Source organism: Camelus dromedarius, chromosome 11 (genome assembly GCF_036321535.1).
Source record: "Camelus dromedarius isolate mCamDro1 chromosome 11, mCamDro1.pat, whole genome shotgun sequence".
Taxonomy (NCBI): domain Eukaryota; kingdom Metazoa; phylum Chordata; class Mammalia; order Artiodactyla; family Camelidae; genus Camelus; species Camelus dromedarius.
This window is the reverse complement of record NC_087446.1, coordinates 25,838,196-25,857,841: the sequence shown is the minus strand read 5'-3', so window position 1 is coordinate 25,857,841 and position 19,646 is coordinate 25,838,196. Positions and strand designations below refer to the sequence as shown.

General features: G+C 35.0%; 2 protein-coding genes and 1 non-coding gene across 8 annotated transcripts in view; 1 reads left to right on the top strand and 2 right to left on the bottom strand.

The window, feature by feature from the left end:
• Positions 1 to 1,796, bottom strand: part of TMTC3 (transmembrane O-mannosyltransferase targeting cadherins 3) — a 49,986-nt gene extending 48,190 nt beyond the window's left edge. The window contains exon 1 of the mRNA XM_031463047.2: positions 1,578 to 1,796. The gene's annotated coding sequence lies outside the window, so the exon portion shown is untranslated. The remainder of the gene's footprint in view (positions 1 to 1,577) is intronic.
• Positions 1,797 to 1,995: 199 nt separating this feature from the next.
• The window catches only part of CEP290 (centrosomal protein 290), an 81,920-nt gene continuing 64,269 nt past the window's right edge, over positions 1,996 to 19,646 (top strand). For 3 of the 6 annotated variants that reach the window (XM_010986959.3, XM_064491567.1, XM_064491568.1), the window contains exons 1-12: positions 1,996 to 2,118; positions 2,758 to 2,887; positions 3,040 to 3,117; positions 4,121 to 4,190; positions 4,488 to 4,534; positions 7,258 to 7,401; positions 11,163 to 11,216; positions 11,944 to 12,096; positions 12,623 to 12,805; positions 13,458 to 13,547; positions 16,176 to 16,298; positions 17,224 to 17,347. In XM_010986959.3, the coding sequence (XP_010985261.2) occupies positions 2,786 to 2,887; positions 3,040 to 3,117; positions 4,121 to 4,190; positions 4,488 to 4,534; positions 7,258 to 7,401; positions 11,163 to 11,216; positions 11,944 to 12,096; positions 12,623 to 12,805; positions 13,458 to 13,547; positions 16,176 to 16,298; positions 17,224 to 17,347 (1,168 nt within the window). In that variant the 5' untranslated portion in view covers positions 1,996 to 2,118; positions 2,758 to 2,785. Of the gene's footprint in view, positions 2,168 to 2,658; positions 2,888 to 3,039; positions 3,118 to 4,120; positions 4,191 to 4,487; positions 4,535 to 7,257; positions 7,402 to 11,162; positions 11,217 to 11,943; positions 12,097 to 12,622; positions 12,806 to 13,457; positions 13,548 to 16,175; positions 16,299 to 17,223; positions 17,348 to 19,646 lie in introns of those variants that run through there. The other 3 variants (XM_031463048.2, XM_031463049.2, XM_031463054.2) reach the window with 3 other exon arrangements.
• LOC116156594 (U6atac minor spliceosomal RNA) lies at positions 15,642 to 15,765 on the bottom strand. The gene has a single exon (XR_004140444.1). It is a non-coding gene; the product is annotated as a U6atac minor spliceosomal RNA (small nuclear RNA).

The following is a 19,646-nucleotide window of genomic DNA, read 5'->3' as shown; positions in this document are numbered from 1 at the left end:
GAAGAACAAGCACTCTACAAGTATTGGTTCCCCGCTTGCCTGAGAAGGCAGTGTAGCAGTTATGAACATGTCCCTTAGCCAGAAAGGTCTGTGTTCAATCATACTGCTTAAGTTTGAGCAGAGTACTTAACCTCTCCAAGTCTCAGTTTTTTCGCTTAATTGGGAAGTGAGGACAATATAAGCAGTTATTTCACTGAATTGTTAAGATTAAATGAAATAATGAAAAAGCTATAGTAATCAAAACAGTATGCTACTGGCATAAAAACAATCAGATCAGTAGAACAGAATAGGGAGCACCGAAATAAAGGAACCAAGAATATACAATGGGGAAAGAATGGTCTCTAATGAATGGTGTTGGGAAAAATTGGAGAGCCACATGCAAAAGAATGAAACTGGACCCCTATCTTACACTGCTCACAAAAACCAACTCAAAATGGATTACAGACTTGAATATAAGACTAAAACCATAAACCTCCTAGTAGAAAACATAGTGGGTAAACTCCTTGACACTGGTCTTGGCAAAATGGTGAGAGAAAAATACTATGTGATCTTATAAATAAATATAGACGTAGAATCTATAAAAAACGAATTCATTGAAGGAAGGAACACATCCGTCAAAGTACAAACTTCCACTTATAAGATAAATAATTTCTGGGGATATAATATACAGCATAGTTTAAAAAAAGGTTAATGAACAGTATTTGGCATATCATCTTTCAGTAAAGGATTAGACAAAATGATCATTCCTACAAGTCTGATGAATGTCTTTAAATGCATCTCACAAAATCAGTATATCGGTTTTATTTTCCACTTCGCAGTCTGGGAAGAATTCTATTATTTGCTTTCAAAAGGAAACTTTAGTGTCAATTATAGGGGGGGAAAGTGCTTAAAAAAAAAAAAAGATAAAGAAGAGAGGAACTGGTCCAAACAGTTGAAAATGTCATTTAGATCTCAAGTCTACAGCTTAACAGAGTTATGTAGTGCTGTATCTTGCTCCAGAATGGTTGAAAGCAGCTGGATGTGCAAAACCTAAACAAACAGAACTATAAACACCTGAGAAAGCGTTTTCACAGAAGGGCACCCTCGGTCACCAAGCAAATGACAGCAACAGGACTGGTGACTATTGGGACCGCTTCTCTCGCCACCTCCAGCAGTGGCCTGGACTAGTTCTACCCTCTGCTGTCGAGAGCCTCCCCAGCTAAATGTACTAGCTCCTCAACCTTCACGTTCTGTAATCGAGAAGGTAGTGGTGCTACAAGTAAGGCAGCGGGGGTCGGAGGATGCAGTGTCCTCTTCTCAATTCTCCACTAGCCTCCAAACCACGATAGCTGCTCCCACGCCACTGTAGAGAGACAGATTTTGATACCGAAAAAGGCTAAAACTTTTCCTTCTTCTTACAGAGGGCACCCGTCCACCCCACCCCAGGGCGTCTTGGCCAATGCCTAAGGAGAGCGCCGGGTCTACCCACCTCTTCAGACTCCAGCCCGGCCCTTCCTCCCCAACGGTAAGGAGCGTCTCCAAGGCGGGACCGCACCCCTCAACTCCTCCCCCGCCGCTGACCCACAGCCCGACCTCACCTGGGAGCAGTTCCACCAGGGGATGGCTTAGAGAAATCTTGGGAAGAGCGGTCTAGCAAACGACGCCACCGAAGGCACAGTCATGGTCCACCTCATTCAGGGCGCCAGCGCAAACACGCCTCAGCTGCTGCGCCTCCCGCCTCCGGGAGGTTCCCCAGCCGCCCCGGTACGGTCCCAGCCTCCCGCACTGCACGCCGGGAACGGCCTACCTCCTCTTCTCAAAGACTTCAGCGTCCAGACGCACCAGCCGCCAAGCAGAACTGCACTCTGGGATTTGGAGTCCTCATCCCACGCCTTCTCAGCCTCCTGAACGCAGAGTCCCAGGACCCGGCTGAGGAATCTAAACGTAAAGTATTGCTCACAGTCGTGAAATATTGGCGACGCTTGCATCCGGGTCCTTGTTCCGGCCTCGGCGGGGTGGGAAATGGTGTTGCCTAGCAATCACCGCGGCTATTACTTGCTCCGGACCGGTTGGCGGGATCCCGTGTCGGATTGGAACCGCGCTGGGGAGCAGTGTGGAGTGGCCGCGGGGCCTGGCTGGGTGGGTGCGGTAGCAGAGTGGCCATCTCTGGTTACCAGGCTTTGTCTAGGTTGGTGCATCCTGGTGAGCGGGAGCGGCAAGTCTTCTCCCACGCAGGTTCCTTAAGCCTGAAGGCCCGTATACCATAGCCCAGCTTCCCCGCTTCAGCCTTTAGCCCGCAATCCGTCTACCTTTTGCTCGCTTCAGCTCTGGTTTCCCCAGCTCAGCTGCAGTTATTTCAATCGTTTATCTACTCACTTTTTTTTTTTTTTTTAAACCCTTAGCTCCACTTCCCCGAATCAAGGGTTACTTTCAGCTTTCTAAGTACCCCTGCGTTTGGCACCATTACATGTTCGCGCGCCTTGGTGGTAAGGGGGCGTAGAGGAGGGGGAATCAGAATCTTAGTTCTGACTTAGATTAGTTTTAGCGAGGAAGCCGTCATAATTTATTCAGCCTATAAAATATCTAATGGTTTGTGCCAATTGCTGTAATTTTGATCTAGGCTATTTTACCCACATATCTGTTATACAATTTAGGGGCTATAGCCCTTTGCTAACACCATAGAGAGTTATAATAAGGTAATCTGTACAAGCTCTAAATTACTGTAAAAATAGTAATGCTGTTTACCTTGAAAATGCTAATACCCACTTGTTTTGTTAGAGAGTAAAGCACAGTGAAAGAATTCAAGATGCCACCTAATATAAACTGGAAGGAAATAATAAAAGTTGACCCAGATGAGCTTCCTCGTCAAGAAGAATTGGCAGATAATCTATTGATTTCATTATCCAAGGTACTTAATTGATAAATAATACATAGATGTATACATACAACTGTGATTAATCAAAGTTGTCCATGAAATCACTGAATGCTACAAGTGGAAGGGTTCTTACATTTTGATGAAGGGTTATAAAATATGAAATAGTTGCTTTTCTCTTTACTTAGGTGGAAGTAAATGAGCTAAAAAGTGAAAGTCAAGAAAATATGATACACCTTTTCAGAATTACTCAGTCACTAATGAAGGTTTGTATGCAGTAGGTTTAATAATAGCTTTGACTTTTAGAGAAAGTGTAAGAAACTGTTCTAGTTCGATAAATTAATCTCTGTGAAAGTACTTTGCAATATCTAAACCACCACTAAAAAGTGAAATATCTTCAAAAGTGGATTGAGACTTTTAGGTGCAAAACATTATTCATTTCTGCTCTACAGTTCCTAAAAGAAATGTGTAGGGGAAACAGAATGTATGTTTATCAAAGGATAGAGAGCTCCTATGCTAATTATGTTAATATAATTTGTCAGTTATGTTGGCATGTAGCTGACTACTATAGGGTTCTGTTAGGAGGGGAAGAGATTTAAGTGTGAGAAGATCCTATAAAGATCCAAGACTAAAGAGTCGTTTTGGGTAGGTGGAAGGCAGTGGTAAAGTTAAGGAGATTATAGAGCTGGAGGTACCAAAAGTAAAAACTGGGAATAGAAAATATGCACGTTCTTTCCATTTGAGGAGACAAGTGTAGAAAGCTTATAGCAGGTTGTAGAGGAAACAAATGATGGGTATAGTTTGGAATAGGCTGTCCAGTGCCTTCAAAATGTATATTTATGCTGTCAGTAGTTAGGAGCCATTAAAGGTTTTTGAGCTACATTTGGTAGATATAAAAAACATGCCTTAAGAAGGCTAAATGAGGAATGTTAAAAGGACAAATTGAAGGGAAATTGAAGCTGTTAGCTTCAAATTAGCATAGAAAAAAGTTGGTAGAAAACATTACAAAGGGAAAAGTTACAATACTAAATATAAGGCTTGTGGGAAAAAGAGGAATCAAAGATGTTTCAAAGTTTTAGGAATCTAGAAGTTACAGCCTTCAGTAAGAAAATCATCTATTCATTGAACAAATATTTGCTGAATGTCTCCATGTACCAGGCATTGCAGGCACTAAGTATTGGGATAGCAAATAAAACAAAGTCCTTATTTCGAGTGCTTACATTCTAAAGTAAAGGCTTACTGAAATAGCTTTTTTTAAAAAATGTTTAGATGAAAGCTCAAGAAGTGGAACTCGCTTTGGAAGAAGTTGAAAAAGCTGGAGAAGAACAAGCAAAATTTGGTACGTACCTTGGAGAAGATTATTATGGTGTTAAATAGTGGATTGCATTTATTCACTAAGCAATAGAGAATTAGCTTTAATATATTCTATAAAATTATATACTCAGTTTATTTTGAAAGATTTTTCTAGAATTCCTATTTCATGGATCAGGTACAAAATAGTTACTTTCTCTTATACCTTATTGCAGTCATGATAGAATCTTTAAAAAGAATTAATTTTATTATTTTATTGAAATTTATTTAAAAGTTTATTTTGAGATAAATCTGACCAATTGACACATTTCTTTTTTTCTAATAGAAAATCAATTAAAAACTAAGGTAATGAAACTGGAAAATGAACTGGAGGTATGTTCTTTTGTATTCATTGGGGTATTACTGTTGTAAATTTTATTATTTTCAATTGTTATTTTCAAAGTTTTTCATTATAATTAGCTGGAAAAATCACAGGAATGATAATTCTGTTTGTAATTGTTCAATATATGTTTTGCATGCTTATTGTGTACCTTAAATTCTACTAAGGATTGCATATCCAGTTGTGAACAAAATAAAGACATTGAATAATCTTACAGTCTAGAGAAATATGCAGAAAGATTACTATTGCTGAGGTGGAGTGAGGCACATTGGAATTTGAGGAACAGTGACAGAAGAGTACTGGGGAAGAAACTTTAGAGAAAGCCAAGAGCCAAAATGTGAGTGTATTGCTGAGGAGCTGAATACACTGAAATTACTGAAATTGTGGAAAGAATGTGATATAAATGGTTTAGCCTTTAAAAGGAGGAAGGACCTTTTCGCTTTGTAATAGGAAGGGAGGAAGAATGGATGTGTACAGAAGCTTTTTATGTTTGTAAGTTTTGTGCCTGGATTTTGAGAATGGGGATGTCGTCTGCTAAAAATAAGAGTGAGAGATGTGTGGTCAAATTTTAAGTCAGATAAAACCTTAAATATAGTGGAGAATGAACTGAAGATTTCATGACCTGTAATCAAGCAGTTCAAGTTCAAATCCTGATTCTTTAATATGTTAACTCTATGATCCTGAATGGTTTATATTTTATTCCTTACTGTATATCCAATTCTTAGGGAAATAGCAGTCATTCTCAATAATGAGTTGTTAAGTGAATTATAAAGTCAGACTGATTCTGTGTTAGTGTTTAGCAAGGCAACTGTTACAGTATAGAAGAATAGGGCCGATGGAGGTATTGGTATGAAAGTGGATGAAGTGATGATTATGAAATCTTAGCTAAATAGACAAGGAGGTCAAGATTGGGGTGGGGAGGAGAGGTTAAAGAGAAGAGGAGTCGAGGGATTAAAGGGTCCTGTGTGGTAAAAGGGCAGGTATAATGTTAATAATTGGAAAAAGTTCCTGTTTGGACAAGATTCTAGTGTGGGGATGGGAGCAGGAGGCTACAGTGAATTCAAGAAACAAGTTAAAAAAAAAAAGACCAGAATGAAAATTATATAGATGGAATAGATGCAAGAATTTCTAGATTGCTTAAGGGGCTTCTGATGGGAGACTATGAGCTGGGTGCCAAAAATGAATTTTGTGAAGGAGTGATTGGGAAATTGGTAGTTTGCTGCTGCAGTAAGTAGGTAGTGATCAGATAGGTGGATATCATGTAAGACTGATAGCAGCTGGAGTTTTTACAGAATGGTAGAGGAACAATAGCCTAGAAATTACAGGTTGGGATAAATCAACAACTTCTTTTGACCCTGGTGTATATGGATATGGGATGTGAACGAACGAGCATCTCCCAATTGAAAGAGTGCCAAAGGCATTAGTGTACTAAAAGAGCCAAACTGTAGCTAAAGCAAGGAGACGGACAGGATGATTCAGTAAAAAGGCTGAGGATGTAAAATATTAATTTATCTTGGAAAAGGATTTTCGAGAGCACAGTGGAAAGCTTTCTGAAGGAGGTAAAGACGAAGAAAATTTAGTTAAGGTGGAAAAATAACAGAGCTGTCTGGTGAAGAGATGAAGGTGAGACAGATTAGATGACCAAAGGATTTGATGTTTTGGATCATGACCTGAAACAGCAGGAATGTGAGGTGAAATGTATTTAGTTTGCTGCAAGATTTTAAAGATAATCTAAGTAAGGGCTGTCCGATATGGTAGCACTAACTACTTGTGGCTATTAACATTTAAAGTAATTACAATTACAATTAAAAATTTAGTTCTTTAGTTGCACTGGCCACAATTCAACTGCTCAGTAGACACATATAGATAGTGGCAACTATACTGGACACTGCAGAGAGCATTTCCATTATCCTAGAAAGTCCTGTTAGATAAGCACTGGTCTAAATAGTCCATGATATGAGGAAAAGTGAAGGTTAAGAGCACTATGAGTCAGTCAGTGACTAGGGTGGAGTCTGGTGGTTTGTAGCCTGGTTTTAGAGAGCTCTGATCCTCAGGGGAGTTCATTGCTTAGCTAATTCTGTGCCCTTGCATTTTTCCCTGTTGCCTGTGGTTCAGCGGCTATAATAGCCTGAGTGATTGACAGTCGATTCTTCATAGCTCTGAGTGGCTCAGGAAAAGCTTAAGGGGTTGTCAGCCTGTAAACTAAAACATAAATAAGCTTAATTAAAAAAAAAAAAGGTTTAAAATTTTTTTTTTAATTTTTAATTTTTTTTCCTTTTTTAAAATTGAAATATAGTAAGTTTACAATTTCTGGTGTACAGCATCATGTTTCAGTTATACATATACATTTTTTTCTATTCTTTTTATTATAGGTTACTAAAAGATATTGAATATAGTTCCTTGAGCTATACAGTATATACTTGTTTATCTATTTTATATGTAGTAGTTAGTATCTGCAAATCTTGAACTCCCAATTTATCTCTTTCCACCGCTTTTCCCCCTCCAATAACCATAAGTTTGTTTTCTATGCCTGTGAATCTGTTTCTCTTTTGTAAATAAGTTCATTAATGTCTTTAAAAAAATGATTCTTAATTTTAAATATTTGGTGCTGATTATAATAAAATTTAAAATCAAAATAATTATTTGTTTGTTGTTGATTCATTTGAATCTCCAAATGTAATGTGATTAACTTATGCTTTTGGTTTATTGCTTTAAGATGGCGCAGCACTCTGCAGGTGGACGTGATACTCGGTTTTTACGTGATGAAATTCGCCAACTTGAAAAGCAATTGGAACAAAAAGACAGAGAACTGGAGGACATGGAAAAAGAGTTGGAGAAAGAAAAGAAAGTTAATGAACAAGTAAGGCACATTTTTTCAATGGATCTTCAAGTTACCTAAAAACAACACCTGTGTTTGCCTTATATAATTATTAGTAACAATACTAATTTTTATGTTTTATGTTATATGTGAGAGTTGATGTACACTTATTTCTAAGGTTTTATATCACAGTTCATGTTATCATCACATCTTTAAAATATAATGGATCAGGTACTTCTAGTGAATATGTCCTAGGGATTAGTTTTTTACATTTGGAGGTACATTTTTTTCAGGGTGTTTGAGTTGTTTACATAAAGTTGATTTGGTCTGGAATATTGGAATGAAAAACTTAATAGACATTCAAAACCAATTGATTTTTTAATTTGCCATAGTTTATTTTGGGAAAAAAGATATTTATTTGTATTGATATTAGTAGTAAACTTGGAAATTAATCTTTAAATGATGTACTCAATAATAATCAAATTTTTTATTTTCAGATGTACCTCACATGTAATACATAGGTTTTCAAAAAGTGTTAATGTCAGAATTTTGTAAATCAATTTGTATTTTAAATCGACATCATCTTTTATATTAGCATGATTTTTTATTACCTCATATATTATGCTTATTATTTTTAAAATAACTCATGCAATGTTCACTTAAATTTAGTTTGAGGAAAAAATAAGTTTTTTGCAGATAAACTTGTTTTCCCATAAGAAAACAGTATGTTTTCTATTTTGCCTCAGCTGTCAGTGAACTTAGTACAAAATTTGGTGCCTGTATGTAGTAACTGTCCCATCCCTGAATCCCAGAAGCTTTTTCTACCTTTGTGTCCTTTAGAAAGTCAATGTTGTATTACATCCTGATAACCTTATAATGTCTGTTGTTCTCTTTGAAATAGATGGTTGTGAACTTCAGGTAAACCACAGTGATTATGAGGTGACATTGCTATTTGAAAAGAATCCACTGTAGACTGATTTGTAAGGAAAAGCATCCTTACACTTGATATATCTATTTTACTATATAATTTGAAAGTCATGTGAAAGTGTACTATCTATATAGTTTTTGCAGGAAAAAGTATGGATTGTTGCCACCTAAGGGTTAAGATAAGCTTTTGGAGGATTATGTGTTTAGTTGACTCAGTAAAACGTAACAGATCTATGGATTTCTTAATCATGAAGGATCTAACCTGTGCTACACTGTAGTAATAGGTTTACTTAGGGAGATGTCTGTCTGTGTGGTTTTCTGAATTATTGTTCTTCTGTTTAGCCCAGATATTAGTCAATTTCTCTTCACTGATACTACACACCATTAGCTACTCTGAACTATCTTGTCCATTCATATCTTAGACTATTATCTTTATTCATAGGCACACACAGAAAACTTGTATAGATGGCCTCAGTACCTCTCCAGACGCTAGATTTCTTAAGAATATGGACGTGAGTTGCTTTGGCAATTTCTTCTTTGTCTTTAACCAATCATTCAGTTTTACTGAGTATTTATTGCATGCCAGAAACTGTGCTAGGTACTAAAGATACAGTGGGCAATGCTGTTCTGCTTCTCAGGGATATTCACCATCAATAATAAATGTAACGTAGGATAATATGATACTCTGGAGACACATAAGGATATAAGAATAGTCTGGGGTACTCTGGAGAGGTATACCTGAATCAGTCTTGAGATTCAGAAAATGATCTGTAAACTGAGACCTCAAGTAGGAGTTAGCCTGGCACAGGAAATGAGATATACTTGGTGGTTATGGAAAGGACATTTTGGGTAGCAGATACAGTGTTTGCTAAGACCTAGAGGTAAGAGGTAGCATGGTATATTCAGGAAGCTACAGTTATTCATTTAGGCTGGAACATGTATAAAAATAGCTAGCATAGAGTCCTTACTAAGTGCTAGATATTTTACGTTTGGGATTATTTTGGGATTATTATTTGGGATTTTTTGGGATTATTATTTGGGATTATTATTCCCCATTTGGGATAGGTAACATTTCCCCTATGCTACAGAGGAAAAAACTGAGGCACAGAAAGGGTAAGTAATTGCCCATAGCTACGTAGCTAATAAGTGATAAAACCATGATTTGATCTAGATTTACTCTAGAGTGTGTGCTCTTAACCTCTGTGCTACCCTACCTCTGAGCTTTTAACATTTACGATCCTGTGGAAAGATAAGCAGAGGCCAATTCCTAATGAATTTAGTCCTTTTTCTAAAAGGAGCCAATGAAGAATTTGGAACATATCATGATCAAATCTGTACTTTTCAAGTTTACTCTGCTTTGTGGAGAGTGAATTGAAGGGGTGCAAGGCTAGTAAGGAAACATTTGTACTAATTCAGGCAAGTGTGATGATAGACTAGTTAAAGAAGTAAATGTGGGGCATTAGGACGTAGACACATTTGAGAGATGTAGATGTAATTAGATATGATGAATGACTGGTTGTCTGCGAAGAGGGAGGAATGGGTAGTCCACCTAATTTTCTGGGTAGAGCCACTGGATAGGTGGATAGTGCTATTCACTTAGAACACAAGAAGTGCTTAGGAAGTTTGTGATTATTATTTGTTTCGTACATGTTGAATTTGAGGTTCCTGTGGGCATATTCAAAAAGAGTATCTGTGGATATGAAATTCATGAGAGACACTGGGTTGATGATAAAGATTTGTGGGTCATCAGCATAGATACTGAAGCCATAAAAGTGGTTGTAAGGCAGATCTCTGAGGTATAGAAATGTCTAATGAGACAGGAAGAGGTGCTTCAAGGGACAGCCCAAGAAAGGACAAATATCAAGAGTCTGATGTTTCAAAAACCAAAGGAAAAGAGCGTCAGTAGTGTTAATTGCTTCAGCCTTAAGTTCTTGACATTTCTCTTCTTGTTAAAATTTTCAAATTCAAAACAGGATGGGACTGGTTCTTAACTCCTAGATAATAATAATAGGTAAACTAAGACTTGTATAGCACAGTGCATCTTATCATAAACTTTCTTTAAACTTTATTTTGAAAACTTTTCTATCTTCATTAAGAGTGTAAGAAAGACAGTAAACACCCATGTACTCTTCATACAGGTCCACCAGTTAACACTGTGCTACGTATGCTTTCTCTGTCAGTATCTTTGTACACACGTATTTCTCTCTTTCTCTCTCCTCTCCTCTTTTTGCTGAACCATTGAGTGTATTGCAGATATTGTGATATTTCATACTTAAATATTTCAGCATGTTTCCACTGAAAGGAGAATTGTATTCTCCTTTATAAAGAGAATTATATTCTCCAACATAACTGCTATATAATTAGCATACTCATGAAATGTAGTATCAATTCAATACTGTTATCTAATCTCTAGTCCATAATCTGATTTCCCTTACTGGCATAATAAGAACCCCCTCCCCCAGTATCCAAGCGTCCATGCTTCTTTTTAACCATTTTGTTATACTGCCTTGTATTTCTAAGTAATTTAATGCTCACTGAGAGCAAAGAGTATTCTAGCCCTGATAATAGAAGAACTGCAAAATGATAAAGGTCTTGGACAGAAGACTACTCATTATTATGTCTTGGGCTGGATGAGGGTAATGTTTTTGTTTTCTGTATCCTTTGGTTAGAGTTTTTTGTTGTATGATTTTTTTTAAACTCAACCTGCTTAACCCTTCTTAATCCTTAGTTTTCAAAATTTTGGCTTATTCATGTCTTGGGTCATCACGAGGTCCTTAGTAGTTAAACATTCTCTTCTTTATTGTGGAGGAACTGAAAACCTAATATTATAAAATTACTTCTGAATTTCATCATTCATTTGTTTTTTGCTATTTTAGTTGGCTCTTCGAAATGAGGAGGCAGAAAATGAAAACAGCAAATTAAGAAGAGAGGTTCGTAAAAAATTTTAGTAGTTATGGTGGTTCAACAGAGATGATTGTTTAAAAAGTTTTCGTAAGTTTATACTGTAGCTAAAACTGGAGTCGTCTAAATAATTGATGTTTTCAAACTGTCTGATTTTATAATATAACTTTGTCTTAAGGAAATAGAAAGTAAATTGAAAGGTGAAGACATTAATACATTCATCTTTTAGGTCTGTGTGGGTAGCTCTTTGTTTTATAAGCTGTTCTTTGCTAGTTTGCTGTCTAAATATATGACTGGATTTCTACCTTATTTCTCATATTTTATCTAGCGTTCTTTTAAAACTTTTGTTTCTGACAAGTTTCAATTATTATTTGGTTCTTTTAAGCCAAATAATGTTTGTACATTGTTTATCCTGATAGGAGTTCTTGCCTTTTCAGTATAATCAACTTTTTTTTGGTTTTGGTTGGTACTTACTATTCTTGCTTTCTTTGGTTATCCTTATTCTCCTAAATTTTCTTTTTGCTGTTTTCTTTAATTTCTAATTATTATTTTTAACTCTGTATTGCCTTTCTCATTTGTAATTACCTTTTTCCTGTCCTTTTCTGGAGAACAAACGTCTAAAGAAAAAGGTGAGGTTTTAAGGGTGGTGAAACCTTGGGCATTTAGAGATATGTTTTGAGATCACTGTTTAGAGGGTGCAATTCTGTTTCTTTGGATAGTTTTTTTAATAGAATATTGTGTTTGATCTACCTTCAGAATGAACAGCTTCGTCAGGATATTATTGACTATCAGAAACAAATAGATTCACAAAAAGAAACACTTTTATCAAGAAGAGGAGAAGACAGTGACTATCGATCACAATTGTCTAAAAAAAACTATGAGCTTGTCCAATATCTGGATGAAATTCAGGTAAAATGGATAGAAGTCAGTTCAAAGCAATATGTTTTTTGTTGTTGTTGTTGTTGTTTTTGTTTTTTTTAATGGAGGTACTAGGGATTGAACGCAGGACCTTGTGCATGCTAAGCATGCTCTCTACCACTGAGCTATACTAACCCTCTCCTCAAAACAATGATTTTTTTTATAAAACTTTAATTTCATTGTAATGTAATTCTAGCATTTAGCTCTACATTTAAATTCTTTAAATCTGTAAATATGGGATTGTAAAAGGTAAAATAAGTTGCATCTTTGAAGTTGCAAATCTTGCAAATTTATTCCTGTTAACATTCCTATCTTGGGCATTGTTTAAGAACTAAGATCCTTAGTTCCAGTTTTCTTGATATTTAATTTGATTTAATTGGCCAACAACAGTTGATACTAAATATCTATAAAGAATTCTGTTTTCTCCAACAGACACTTATGACTCTATTTAATTTTACTTTAATTTAAATTTTAGTTTCTGAAATTTTTTTTAACTACAACGTCTTTACCTTCTTAGACTTTAACAGAAGCTAATGAGAAAATTGAACTTCAGAATCAAGAAATGAGAAAAAATCTAGAGGAATCTGTACAGGAAATGGAGAAGATGACTGATGAATATAATAGGATGAAAGCTATTGTGCATCAGACAGATAGTATAATGGACCAATTAAAGAAAGAAAATGATCATTATCGGCTTCAGGTAAAAATTCTTGTTAGACTAACTGATTTGGGCAGATGTCATATTGCCTCATTATTATTTACTGGAAAGGAGGAAGTACTTTAACTTTCTAGGACATGAGTTTTTGTCTTATGCTCCAATATGTCATCTTATACTGTAACATGTTGCCATGCTGATACGTTTGTCCATATTTATTTCTCTAGTCTCCTTTCGTATACCTTGTAACTCTTGCCATGCAGGGTACATGGGTGATAACCTGAATGAATGTGTAGATAGCAGTCTGGCAAAGCTAATAATTACGGGAATTTTCTACTAACGACTCTTCAAAGTCCTGTGGACCATAAAGTTTAATTTTACACCTTAAGATAAATACACTCTAAGTATCATCAAAACCAATACATTGTTCACTATTTACATGGATTAAACTCATTTAAAAAAATAGAGTAGTGCTTAAAAACATAATTTTCTAGTAATAGAAATAGACAACTGTAAAGATGCACAAACCATTAAATGTCACCTCTAATTACAGAACTGCTCCTGTATTCATTTGTATATGTATACACGTGCATGCATTTGCTTATCATGTGTGTAATGTACATGTAAATATTCTTATATAATAAATATGTATATATTGCACTGATTTGCAATAATTCTTGAAATTGTTGCTTTTCAGGTGCAGGAGCTTACAGATCTTCTGAAAGCAAAAAATGAAGAAGATGATCCAGTTATGGCAGCTGTCAATGCAAAAGTAGAAGAATGGAAGGTGCTTTTTTCAATTGCTATTAGTTTTTTCATTTTTATTTTAGATTTCAATTTTTTAGTCTTTTTTTTAAAAGGCCTATACTAGTTAATGACCTTTTCATTAGGCATTTTTAAAAGTGTACTAAATGTCTTAGCTAGAAAAGCTCTAAGAACTGTCTTCTGGCTTATTTGTTGTTGAATAGATTCTTCTACATCAACGAGTTAAACTTTAATCTAAATTTTATGGTAGAAATTATAAGTACAAAATATAATATAGTTGTCATCTAAAAGAGATCATTGTAAGTAACAGCTAAATATTTTCACATAAATCATTCTTACATTGTATATATTTGTTATATGGTTCTAGGTTTAATTTTAGTTTTTCTGACTCTCCTTCTATGTTAGATTAATCAAGCTATTGGCATTGGGTGGGAATGGGAGTAAGGAAATGGACTGGGAATCAAAGTAAGGAAAGGGGTCTTTTATAATCACCTGAGAAGACTTTTCAAAAGTCTATTCCTCCTCACCAGTCTGTAACTCCAACCAAATCTCTTAGCCTTACTTATCATATTAGAAGTTAGGATTGTAACGATTATGTATTTAAAAAAAAAAATCTGAAATGATTCTAAATAAATAATTCTAATTTAAAAAGTTATCCCTTTTATAGTCATTGTTTCTAATAGTGTTCACATAAATCTTGTTGCCTATTTGGAATTATGTGGGAGGCTAAGATAACCTTTATTTTAAACAAAAGCAGTAGCAATGGAAATAAGGTTTATAGAATCAGCCAGAGGTCAGTAAACCTTTTGTGAAAGGCCAGGGAGTCAGTATTTTGGATCATTTAGTTTTTGATATAATAACATGAAAGCAGCTGTATAATACACAAATAAATGAGCAAGGCTGTTTTCCAATAAAACTTTACAGAAGCAGGCAGCAGGTCAAATTGAGCCATAGTTTACCAACCCCAGGAAGAAAAGAGTTGTTTTTAACTGTTTAATTTTGTGGGGAGAGTTGTTAGTGTAGGTATTCTTCTGCACTTTGTTTTTCCTTCGTATTTTTAACAATTGGCTTATATCAGTACATATAGTATTGCTTTGCTCTTTTTTAATGACTAATTTTTCTTTGTAACTATATATGTTATTTACTTAATGGATTCCCTGTTGTGTGCCATTTAGGAAGTTTCTGATTTTCTTGTTAGCTACAAGGTTTTAATGAGTATCCTTGTATGTTATTTTGAAAATGTATATCTGTAGAATAAATGCTACAAATGTAATTCTGATATAAATTGCAAATATATCCCTCCAGTGCATCACTTGTCTTTTGGCTTTATGGTATTTTTTGCTATGAAGTATTTCTTTTTATATTGTGTACATTTTTTTTTAATGGCTTTTGGCCTTTGCATCATAATTAGAAAAGATTCTGAATATAAAATTGTTCTCATATTTTCTTCTAGTATTTTCTAATTTCATATTTTACCTTTAAATTTAGCATATATTATTTATTTTGATATGAAAGGTGACAGAGGGATGCAACAGAGCTACTCTGTTGTCCAAGCATCGTTTATTGAATATTTCATCTTTCTTCTACTGAAATACAGTTCCATTTTTATTATATACAAAACTCAAAACTGCTGAATTTGAATTTATTTCTGGTCTCTCTTCTTTTTTATTGATTGATCTGTTTTCTTACCACATACAGTTGTTTTAATTATTATGTTTAAAAATTTGAAAAAGCTGTTCTCATTATTTTTCTGTTCTTTAGACTCTTACAAAAGTGCTTTTTTTATACAAATTTTAGAAATAATTTTTTAAAATATTATAGTTATTTTATTGGATATGTATTAAATATATAAATTAATTTATAGACTGATTTTGCTATTTCATCCTAGCAAAGAATACAAGATACCTTTCATTTGTTTAAACTAAGGTGTTTATGACATAACATTAATTTCAGGTGTGCAATGTAATGATTTGATATTTGTATACATTGCAAAATGATTACCACAGTAAGCCTGGTTAACATCCATACTCATACATATTTACAGTTTTTTTCCTTTGGTGGCGAGAACTTTGAAGATCCATTCTCTTAGCTATTTTCAAATATGCAATACAGTATTAAAAAGTGATGGTTAGATGCCATGAAGTAGATAGCAGTACCTTAACCGCATGCATGTTGTCAGGCCTGAAGGCCTGTTGCATTCCTGCTAAGGGTAGTGCTAACCTTCTCTTTTCCGATAATACAGCAAGATGCATTTCATTCATTCAAGATATTTTATGATTCTTAGTGTCATTTTAATGTTTTCTTCCTAAAGAGTAGTTGTACAAAGCTTTTTGTAGCTGTAGGGAGACATTAATAACTTCTTGTTTTAGGAGTGGGTTTTAGAACCTTGAGATTGTTTAAAAGATTGAATTCCTTGGAAAGCAAAAAATACAGTGTATATTTTTTAATCGTTTCCTATTTGAACTTCAGGTTGTATGCACCAAAGGAACAATGGTCATTCCAATACTTTCTGATATTTTTTCACTTCAAAGAATTTTATTTCCTGTATTTTCTTGAAATCTGCTAATATTTCATATTAGAGTACTTACTGTAAATGAAATTGCTTTATTAATTTTCCTCTTATGTAACATCCTATTTTGTTTATTTCTAGTTAATTTTGTCTTCTAAGGATGATGAAATTATTGAGTATCAGCAAATGTTACATAACCTGCGGGAGAAACTGAAAAATGCCCAGCTTGATGCTGATAAAAGTAATGTTATGGCTCTACAACAGGTAAAACTTTCTCAAAATTTGGCTTATTAACCAGTTTTATTAAAGTTGGCAATGAAGCTCTGAACTGTGTCTTAGTTATATATTATCGCCTATGTCTAATCTAGTCACTTGCACTATTGGATATATAATAAAGTATTTTGAAGTTTTTTACACCATCCAGTTCCAAGAAAAAATTAGAATTAAGGTGAAAGTTATTTTTCTATGCTGTTGCAGATAATACATTTATTGTTTTGTATGGGAATTATTTAATAAGAAAGTATTAAAAACTTCCAGAAATTCAAAAATATCTTAATACTCCTATGAAAAAGTTCATAATATTGTATTTTAGTGCTAAAATATCCTGTGCAATGTGAAATAAGCTAAGAGTATGGTTATAATTTATACTACATAAAAATTTTATTTTTAGTATAAATACATTAATATAGAAGTTACACTTGTATCATCTGTGTTCTCTAGTCATGGTCCAAAAGAAAGAAGGAAATCTGGAAAGTTTTTGGAGACTAAGGACAATTGCAAGGGACAAAATTGCAAGGGACAAAATTGCAAGGGACAGAATTACTGTAGGGGTGAAAGCTAAGTTGAGTAAGAGAAAAAGCAGACATACGAAATGATAAAAGGAATTGGACGCATGATGAGGAAGAGTAACCCAAAAGGACTAATAAGAACACACAAATATTAGAGAGTTCTAGAACTCCTATTTGCCAGAGTGTTAGCCATCATATCATCTGTAAGTACTAGAGTGACAGCGGTATACGTACCATTGAGTAGTGCATTTGAAGTATACAACATAGTAAAAGGCATAGTTTTGACCCACAAAAAATATACTCTATAGTTTTGTTGAAAAAAATAAGACCTACCTTTTTCCTTTTAAGGTGTATATTAATATTCATAAAGATAATATATAATATTTAAAAATATTTTATAGGGCATACAAGAACGAGATAGTCAGATTAAGATGCTCAGTGAGCAAGTAGAACAATATACAAAAGAAATGGAAAAAAATACTTTTATTATTGAAGATTTGAAAAATGAGCTCCAAAGAAACAAAGGTAATTCAATGTTTTTTAGTATATAGTTATTTTATATACTTTAAAGTTTTAAAAATACTTTATTTTTATTGAAATGAAATTGTCACAGCAATAGACATATTACTAATTTTTCTCTTTTATCATTTAAAAAAGTGCAGGATATTATTAACTACGTATATTACTAATGTTTAAGTTTGTAAATAATGGCAAGATTTTTTGTAATTTTTCTCTGATAAAAATTACAGTAACCTCTATTACCAAATTGGCTGTATGAAAGAAGTAAAAAATGGTGATAAAATTGTATTTAACCTCTTTTTGTAATTAAGAAAGAATGGAAGAAAATAAAATTTTGATCATTGTAGTAGCATTGCAGAGATTTTTCCGAAGTAATTTGACTTGTCAACCTTTGAATTAACCTTACTGGACTTAATATCTCATCATATTCTCCCCACCTTGGGTCATACTCCCTTACTTAACTCATCAAATCCTCTGAAGTAAGCCCTTACAACATTAGTGGCCTTATAATTCCATGCTATAGTTTTACCAGAGCACATTAATGCAAACTATTCATAATAATTTCACGACATTTATTATAATTGCTGAAGATAAAAAAAAAGACACACAGGGGGAAATAGTCTGTGTGTGTGTGTAAGTAAGATAATGGTGCTGGTGTTTGGAGGTGTGGTTGTAATTTAGAGTGTGAGGGAAAAGCCTCACTGAGGAGATATTTCAATAAAGATGTAAAGAAAGTAAGGGAGTGAGCCATGCAGATGTCCCTAAGCAGTGGGAATAACTGTAGGATCCTGAGGCAAGAGTGTACCGAGCATGTTTGGGAAACAGCAAAGTAGCCTTCCTGGCTGGAGCAGAGTGAGCAAGTGGGCAGTGGTAGGTGATGAGATCAGAGATGTAACCAAGGTCTTATCATATGGGGCCTTACAGTTCATTGTGGAGACTTGGGCTTTTATTTTAAGTGATAATGGGCACTGAAGAGAGTTTCTGAAGAAAGTAGTGATATATTTTGACTTAGACTGTGTCTCCAATAGACTTTAGGAAGGGTAGGGACGGAAGCAGGAGACCTGCTATAGGACTATTGCAGTAATCTGGAGAGAGCTGATGGTAGCTTAGGGCATGGTGAGTAGCAGTGGAGCTATATGTAATCAGTTCTGAATGTATTTTGAAGGTAATAGAAGTAAAATTTGCCGACAGATAAGATGCAGGATGTGAAAGAAAGTTATCAGGCCTTTTGGTCTGAACACTAGGAAGGGTGGTGGAAAGAGCAGGTTTGGAGATGATCAGGTGCCTAGTTAAACAGGACATGTTAAGTTTGAGTTGCTCATTAGACATCTGAGTGAAAGTGACAAGTAGGTATTTGTATATGAAAGTCTGAGGTTCAGGAGGACGATCTAGGCTAAACATACACATTTGGGTATCATATGCATAAAAATGGTAGTTGAAGTCATCAGGCTGCTGCTTGAGATCATCAAGGGAGAAAATGTTGGTTAAAAAGGAAAATCTTGAGACTGAGCCCTGGGATACTGTTACTTTAGAGCCTGGGGAGGTGAAAAGGAACAACCAAAAGAGACTGGAAAGGAATGGCCAGAGAGATGGGAGGAGGACCAGGAGCCTGTAGAGTCCTGAAATCCACATGCAGAAAGTCATCAAGGAAGAGCATAAGCAACTCTGTTCAGAACTGTATTCATTGCTGATAAGTCAAGATGAGCACTGAAAATTGACCATTGGATTTAGCAGTGGCCATTTTTGCTTCAAGAAAAAATGGGTAGAGATGAAACAGAGCAAATACGGAGGACTGTTTCTATGAAGAAAAGGAGAAAAATAGGGTGGTAGCTTGAGGGGAAGGAGGGACAAATAAAGTGTTTTTCTCTTTAAAAATAGAAGAAATAATCATGCTTCTAGGTTGATAAGAAAGATCCATTGAAGAGGAAACAATTCATGAACTGATGAAGCAAGGGAGGGGGAGAATAACTTCTGGAGTAATATCCTTGAAGAGGCAATGGAATGGGATCTAGGGTTCAGTGGAGAAGGTGGCCTTAGGAGCACGGAGAGCTCCACCATAGTGACAGGATGGAAGGTGGAGTGAATCGATAGTTCGAGGTGGCTGAGTGGATGTCCTGATGGGAAAAGCTTCAGTTTTCTCAGTGAACAAGGAAGCAAAGTATTCACCTGAAAGTGAGGGTGTGGCAGATATATTAGAAGTTTGAAGAGAGAGAAGAAAAGCAAAGATATGGAATGGTCATCTGGAAGAAGGAACACACTTCTGTTCCTTCTATTGTAGAATACACTACAAACTCAGTATGACTGT